The sequence below is a fragment of the Brachyistius frenatus genome, unplaced genomic scaffold (assembly GCF_029030835.1).
Source record: "Brachyistius frenatus isolate BFR_SWC_R1_liver_20210118 unplaced genomic scaffold, ASM2903083v1 Contig_110, whole genome shotgun sequence".
Taxonomy (NCBI): Eukaryota; Metazoa; Chordata; class Actinopteri; family Embiotocidae; genus Brachyistius; species Brachyistius frenatus.
Genome location: NW_027210709.1, coordinates 566,575 through 575,134, shown reverse-complemented (window position 1 = coordinate 575,134; position 8,560 = coordinate 566,575). Strand labels below are relative to the sequence as shown.

Below are 8,560 nucleotides of genomic sequence, written 5' to 3'. Positions count from 1 at the left end.
GTTCACGTTGTTCAATAAAAGCTAAACCACAGCTGACCGTCTTCTCGGACACGTGGGACTCCCGAGCCGACTGACTAATCGCCGTTGCCGTGACAACTCACAAACGTTGACATGGCGTACCTCTTCTCGGACCCGCTGTTTGAAGCCTCCGGACGCGGTCCTTCCCCCAACACGTTCTTCTATACTTTTTCTGTCACCAAGTCACAGGTAAGTAACGATGTTTTCGATGAGAAATATATTAACTCTCAGTAAAATAAAATGTGTTTTTCTATCTGATAAGCCGGGTGCCTTTTATTAGCGCGCTTGCTCAAACTACCAAATGTAAATGATGATAACTACGGTAGTTTAACGTGAGTTAAACTTGCCCTAAAACTTGGATTAACGTTTGTTAGGGTACCGGTTTAACTTCGGTATCTTTTCTGAGCAGGTAAATATAAGTTTGTAAATGTCTGGAATGAATCAGTGTTGCGTTTACTGTACTGTTTTGATGTTAATTAGAACAGTATATATATATATATTTTTTTTAAATTATTATTATTATAAATCCTTTCCCCATTTATGTATTTTCACGTATTTATTTAACCATTTTACCGTTTTGCTTTCCGTATTATATGTGAATACTGGAGGCTGATTTTCTAACAGCATCTGTACTCTGATGTCCAGGTGATCTGGAGATGGTGGAAGATCTCAGCAAGAACTGTGGACAGGTTCTCCAAGCCGGGGGAGCTGAAGGAGTCTCACCAGGACTTCTTGGATGACATTTGGCTGCAGAGTAAGAACTTCATATCGAGGCTTGTGTCTTGACCACATGACTTATACATCTTATTAAACTCTTAAATGTTGGGATTTTCCATTTTGCTTGTGGCTTAATGATGGGGGGAAAAAAAAGGAAAGCAATGAATAAGAAGCAACTCCAAACTGGAGTGGTTAATAGGCTCTTTTCACCAAAGAACATTTGACACGCCACTGTAGAAAAAGCCCAGGTGTTAATAATTCAACTATTAATTGTTGCGTTCAATTTATCTGCTTCGGTTTGAGGGTCCAATATTGTGCATGCGGGCGCACACTCACACTGTCATGGCTTACACTTAAATAGGATATATTATTAACGATTGTTTTCTAAGTAAAAATTAAAATCGGCATGTCAGTGATTTCTGAACAAATATCTGCATCTCTCATCATCTCTGAACCAGTGATCAGTTACGCCTGTGCTTTTTCTGCTATGACATGCCAAAATGTTTGCTGGGAAGAACATCTATTGTGTGTTTGTGTGGTATATGGAGGAGGTCATTAAAAGAGGGACCTTAAACCCCATTCACAACTGCTTTCTAATATCCTTGAAATAGCTGCTGTTTGTTGTGCCTCCTTAATGAGGTGATTGACAGTTCGGTTGTGTCCGACTCGTCTTACAAAAGACGTGTGCAGAAATGCTTTTAAAAAAATAATTAATTAATTAATTTTTATTTTTTTACTGTTATACAATACTTTAGGCATCATTCCATTTTCAGATTGTGTTGTGTGGAAATGTGAGAACAAAATAAATGCTCGGATACGGATGGCAGATAAATTAACGGGCTTCTTCCCAGGTGAGGTGGGAATGGTTTTCGGCCAAGAGACCTTACAGTACACCAAAGCTTTGTGCGATGGCCATTTTGATTATCTGGAGCACCTTTCTGACGCCTTACTTCTGCGGATAATAAATTATCTAGAACTTGAGGATGTGGGTCAGCTTGGACGAACATCACACAGGCTCAGGCAGGTGAGTTCCAGAAGCACACAAAGACACTTGCTGCAAGTAGAAACTGCATCTTGTGATAAGAAATATTTCTTTCACTTTTTTGTTTTTGATTTTTATGCACTCCAACACCAAGACAAATTCCTTATATGTGAAAACTTACTGGGCAATGATGTTTCAATGTTGCACATTTTGTTTTCTGTCTATTATTTATAACCATTTATTAAGCCTAAAGTAATATTCTTGGATTATTTAAATTATTTTGCAACTATATCATTGCGACAAAATGAGCTCTTGCAATATTCCTCATACTTTCCACTTCTGCTCTTCAGCTATGTGGGTCAGAGGAGTTTTGGGAGCAGGCAGTGAGGCAGCACTGCAACACAGTTTCGACTGAAGTGGCATCTCTGGCGGTAGAGGTGGGCTGGCGCTGCGTTTTCTTCACCAGCAAGTTACAGCTGCAGAAGTTGATCAGCCGCAGGAGGCTGCAGATCGAGGAGAAACAGGAAGGACAGGTCTCTGAACCAGACCAGGAATCACCTGACAAAAACTCAGAGACAAAGCAGGCGTGCGGTTCCAAGGAGGAATCTCCTCTTGGCATTATCTCTGATCTAAGCCTTGGCACAGATTCTTATACTGGCTTTAACAGGAGCTCTTTTTGTGATGGCGACCCTGATCCTAATTCTAAACCAGACGCAGGCTCTGATTGCAGTGAGCCTGTGCCTGACCCATTCTTCGATGGCATAGAGTTCCGTGATGCAGAGCAATGCGGTGAGCAATAGTATTGGAGACTGCAGCACAGAGCCAGACAAAACTCTGAGTTAAGCCTTTTATCAAATGTTGCCTTAATCCTGTGTTTCAGGTTAACTCTTAAATTAATTTGTCATTTATGCATATCGTTTATCCTAAAATTTGTTTTGTATTAATCGTCTGAAGATTTGTATCTTTCTTTTGTCTACTTGTTGGTTGGATATTATTTTTCTGTTGTCAGTTTTCGTTCGTATATCCATTGTGCCATGACTTTTCTGATTTACTACACATTGTACACAAGACCAACAAAAGATACTGTAACTGCACATTGGACATTATATCATTCATTGTAATGTATAAGTTGTAATACGCTATACTGTAGACTGTAAATGTAGAAATAAATTGAATAAACAGTATACAATTCTGTTGTCTGGCTAATGCCATATAACAGATCAGTATCTACTCACCACTTTGTTAATCTGAGGATGAGCTTTGCTTGAAGGGACACAAACAAGGTAATGGTAAAGGATTTACATAAGCAACATGGCAACAAATCAATATGATGTTTCACTTTAATAAATACATTCAGAGTCATTAGTATCTAGCAGTTTTCTTAAATGACATTAGGTAGATTCAGAGTTCTTCAGGAAATGCTATTTGAATTGTTGTTTAACTCTTTTATGTTCACATCTTTTCATTTTAGTGTTTGTCATGTCAGTGTGGCCCCAGCTCCTGGGAGATCAGCCAGTGTTATCCAACCAGCCAGGAATATTCCCCCAGCTTTGTGATTGGTTAGGGCCCACAACGCTGCAGAGGGGCAGTGACATTAAATGCTTGTAAGGTACTCCAGCACCTTTATCTAGCCTAAGAACCTTCATGACCTTTAATTATTTTTTTTAAATTGCAGCAATACGCCTTTTCAAAGAAGTTATGCTTTTAAAGTGAAATGTTACAAATTATCCTAATGCATTGGACACCTATAAAGTAAAAATTTAAATAAGTCCAATGATTTGATTATAAGATTGAAGATACCTGTGATACTATTTGAGAAGAATAGTCTGCTCGAAATATCACTGCAATACAAGTATTTGTCATTACCTCTGAGGATTATCACAAATTTTGTCCAATCCAATTATTCCAATCATTTTAGAAGATGTGAAAAAATATGCACTTCTTTCCATAGCTTCTTTGTTTTATTTGTCATGCAAAGATGCCTGGCAAAAGAGCATTTCATTTCAACAGTCTTTTCAGGAAAAACAGACCTTATTTCAATGAGGTGTAAGGGCACCAACACTGAGTTTTGATAGGATTATGAGTGTAGTGCACACAGACAAAAGTCCCCTAGGGGGCACAAGCTGCCAGTGCTAATGGTCCATTCTGTGCTTATACTGACGGCGGTCCTATCACTGCCTTCCTATTTGTCTTGCTCGACTGTGTACTCAGGTTTGTGCACATGTTTTGAGTGGAACTGTTTTTTTCTTTTTTTCTTGAGGATATTGAAAACAATTTAACTGTGAAGAGTATTTTCTGAAATGACCGTAAAGCATTGATTAAAGATGCGAACAAAACTGGACTCTTGACATCTTTCTCAAATGTCAGAAGCTGATCTGCATTTGTGACCACAACTTGGTTGTATTTAGGAAGGATACTGTGAGCTTGAGACAGTTTGAGCAGGGATTAGCCAGAAGTGATTCAGCCACCTGTGCTAATGGCCTGCACTGTTGACATTTCACCTCTACTTACGATGGTATGTTGTCTGTGCCCCCTCTGAGAATCGCCACCTCAAAGTGGTGAAAGGGGTTTAAATGGCTCAGTAATTCTGGGATCTTCACTCTCTGGGGCATCAGCCCCTGGCAGCGTCTCCCAAGGCAAGCTGGTCTCAGGGGAGAGCCCAGACTACAGAACCAGAGCGGTTCAAAAGTCCCCCGATGAACAGCAGCCTATGGACTTTAGCCACTTCGCCCGGATCAGGGAAACCAGGGCACCCTCCCGGAGCCAGACCTCGGCGGAGAGCTCGCCGGCGAGCGTCTGGTGGCTGTGCCTTCGCCCATGGGGCTCCGGTCGGGCTCAGCCCGAAGAAACATCATAGAGCAGCCACCCTGTGGACCCACCACCCACAGGGACAAAAGCATCGGGTGCCGGGCGGGTGTGGGGATACTCCCAAGCCCCCGGCTGAGCGCCGCCGTGTTGCAGGGAGGAAGGCTCTGACTGTTGTTTGTGTTTATGCACCGAACAGCAGTTCGGAGTATCCGGCCATCTTGGAGGTGGTGGGGGAGAGTCCTGGAAAAGGCGCCACCTGCCCACTCCATAGTACTTCAACTCACGTGGGCAACGACGGAGAAACTTGGCGGGGGGTGACTGGGAGGAACGGCCTGCCCGATCTGATCCTGAGCGGTGTTTTGTTACTGGACTTCTGTGCTAGTCACGGTTTGGCCATAACAAACACCATGTTCAAGCATAAAGTGGCTCATAAGTGTACCTGGTACCAGAACACTTTAGGCTGGAGATCAATGATCGACTTTGTAGTCGTATCAGCTGATCTGCAGCCGTCTGTCTTGGACACTTGAGTGAAGAGAGGAGCAGAGCTGTCAACTGATCACCACCTGGTGGTGAGTTGGATCAGATAGCGGGAGAGTCTGCTGGAAAGACCTGGCAAACCCAAACGTTGAGTGACCTCCGGAACAACTTGTGGGGCCGAGGTCTCTGACGTAGTCAAAAAGCTTCTCGTTGGCCAGTCGCCAGGGGTGGATGAGATCTGCCCTGAGATGCTGAAGGCGCTGGACATTGCTGGGCTGTCTTGCCTGACACACCTCTTCAATGTAGCATGGGTGTCAGGAACAGTGCCCATGGACTGGCAGACCGGGGTGGTGGTTCCCATTTTCAAAAAGGGGGACCGGAGAGTGTGCTCCAACTATCGGGGTATCACACTACTCAGCCTCCCGGGCAAAGCTTATGCCAGAGTGCTGGAGAGGAGGCTCCGACCGTTGGTCGAACCTCAGACTCAAGAGGAGGAGTGTGGACTCCATCCTGGTCGAAGCCTGTAGGGAAATCTAGCGTCCCGGAGTTGGCTTTGGTTCTTAAGGCGTTCTCTGGTTCTCCATTTGAGCCCATTTAGTCTGCAAATATGAAATTTATTTTATAAGGCTGCACAGCTTCTCGCTTTGGCCTCCGCAAAGCAGAGGGCGTTCTTTATGCTTTATCTGTGCATCCGTCACGCAGACAGTTCAAATCAGATGGATACAAAGTTAGCTTACACCTAAACGCGGCGTACTTGACTAAGATTACAATACATCTTACAGTTATATGGATTTGGGGCTCTTGAGCTTTTGCCCTTCTTCTTTTGCTCTTGAGGAGGAGAAGAGTTTGCACTCCCTGTGTCCTGTGGATGCACTACAGAAGTTCTAGTCTAAAAGTCCTCTCCACCCTGTCACAAATTGTGTTCACCATTCATTTTGACGTAAAAGTAAGGATTGGTGCCAAATATAGCTCAGTATAGTCGATACTGATCAGTTAAAAAAATGCCTTGATCAACCCCAATATCGACCGTTACAATATTCCTAATTGTATTCCGGACTTCTTCTATTTTACTCTCACTGCTTCCTGGAAATATCTTGTGTCCATGGCCTCTTTTTGTCAGAGGGTTGAAGGAGGCCATAAGAGGATTGAGTCAGACCACGTAAAGACCAATGTAGGAGACGGGATGAGATTGCTCTGCTTATCTTAACCTTTGCTATTTCTTCAGACCAGGCTAATTATCCCGAGGGTAAAGAAACAGGCTGCTCAAAGATCAACCATCTAATTCAGAAAAGATTAAATATCTAAAACAGAGTAGAGACAAACAGTCATAGACATTTCTTTTATCTATGTATGTTCCTTTGCTTCATTTCACAATAACTCTCTTATTGTCTCTTGTTGCGACTTTGCCACTTGATCCCATATATGTTTGTTTTTTTACGGCAGTGGGTTTTATGGCCTGGGCAATACATATTTTTTGACAATAACATGAATCAGCGGAGATGTTCCACAAAGTAAATAGGAAATCCTGTAGAGGGTCGGGTGAGATCTCAGCCTACCTCTCGCTGCCTTCCCCGACCTGGTAAAAGATTAATAAACCTATGGTCTCTTTACATCCACTCAGGAGGCTTAAGTGCTTCACAGGCACTATTATCCATATACAACATGTTTGACATTTGATATTTATGGCTGGTGTATTTTACTGGCAAGATGCCTCTTTCATTTAATTTTCTTTGAGTTTGTAGTTCTAGTTTGGTTTGAATATAAGTTTAAGTATAAGTAAATATGATCTGGAAGTGGAATTAAGGTATTTTGTCGCATCTTTCTTTCCTTCCTCCTTCTAACTGCTCAACATTTTGCTATGGAAACTATCTAATTTGATTGATTTCAATGACATTTTTGTTCTGAAATCTTTCCCTCCCTGCCAAACTTGTTGCTCTGTGTAGGTCCTCATGGCCTTTTATCAGTCAAAAGTTATTCTATTGAAGCTTTAGACAAAGCCAACAAAGCCCTTGATCTGTTGTGAAGCCCTGACGGCTTGGGACCATTTGAGAAAGGATTACCTAATATTATCCCAGGTTTATCGTACTGGATTAGCCTACATCATCATATCTGCAGTGGGTTACTGCCAACAGTAACAACAACAAAAAAAGACAATTCATCATATTACATAAAGTATATGTATATATTTTTATATATATATCTTCACTTATTACAATGCTACAACTGGCATCCGATAGATGGGAACATTTTTGACTTAAGTTTTGTTATGATGAGTTCAAAACTCTTTGTTGCTGAGTGACTAAAATGAAGCAGGATGACCTGAACTGTAATAAGATGAGCCAACAGATTGACATGGAAAGTAATGTGGGTCAGTTACTGCCCAATTAGAAAAATACCTGTGTTTGCCTAAAACCTTTTGGCTTTACCTCTCCTGTGTGTGGTATCACTGTTAAGTATCAGCTGTATCACGTCTGCAGTTTATCCTCAGGCCGTCACCTGACTGAAGTTATACTCCTCCGGCTTTTTATAAATGTTGGCTCTGTTGGTACATTGATTCAATCCCCTGAGTTTTTTGTGTTGACTCTTCACTTATTACAATGCTACAACTGGCATCCGATAGATGGGAACATTTTTGACTTAAGTTTTGTTATGATGAGTTCAAAACTCTTTGTTGCTGAGTGACTAAAATGAAGCAGGATGTGTAAATTTTCACTATCCAAAATATAGAAGCCAGATCTCCACATGCTATATATTAGTTTACAAAGCCTTAATCCAGGTGCCTGTTAAACAACAACTGAATGTGAAATTACCCTGGTCAGTGATGTATAAAATGGTATTTTTGATAGACCTTAAACATGTGTGTGCCTTCAAATTAGCATTTACTCACAGTCCACTCTTTTGTGTTGACCTTTACAGTGAATTTCCATTTTGTTGATTATAATATAGTAATAATTTCAAGTAGAATTTTTTCCCCCCGAAATTTTTAAAGTATTTGTCAAAGTGGTAATTATTGATGAATGAAGGTAAATTATAAGAATGAGAGAGTGCGAGGGCCGAAAAAGAAAAAGCAGATGGATTAGGAGGAAACTCTGAATAGCTTGCTCTGTCGGGGCTGGGAGGAGGAAAGAGAAGAGCATGAGGATGCAGGCGATGTGTCATACCTTTACTGCCTAAGTGGAAATATGCCATCACTATTCTGCTCACAGTTTAAACACAAACATATTTTCTATGAGTATTTTACAATATCTTATTTAAATACCCAACCAAACACCACTTGATTGTCTCACAGCGCTCATAAGCAGGCCCTTGTAAAACTACAGTCCCCCCCCCCCTTTTTTTTTTTTTTTAATAGTGCTCTTCCAGAGAACCCTCTGCTGGTTCTTTCACTGTACCTCACCATTAAATGCATAGTCAACAAAACGCGCAGGACTGCTGTTAGACTACTGAGCACCACGAACAAATATAGAGGGCTACAAAGCCTCTTATGGCAGAGCCCGCTTACGATTCCCTTTCCGTGCACAGCATCCTTGAATAGACCACACAAAGATCCTTAAGCCG

General features: G+C 41.7%; 1 protein-coding gene across 1 annotated transcript; it reads left to right on the top strand.

Annotated features, from left to right (window-relative positions):
* Positions 1–111: 111 nt before the first annotated feature.
* fbxo36b (F-box protein 36b) lies at positions 112–2,345 on the top strand. Its single transcript, XM_069712562.1, is given in 5 exon segments — positions 112–207; positions 664–772; positions 1,587–1,759; positions 2,068–2,191; positions 2,194–2,345. Coding segments are annotated over 5 exon segments (567 nt in total). The 3' UTR covers positions 2,259–2,345.
* Positions 2,346–8,560: the final 6,215 nt, after the last annotated feature.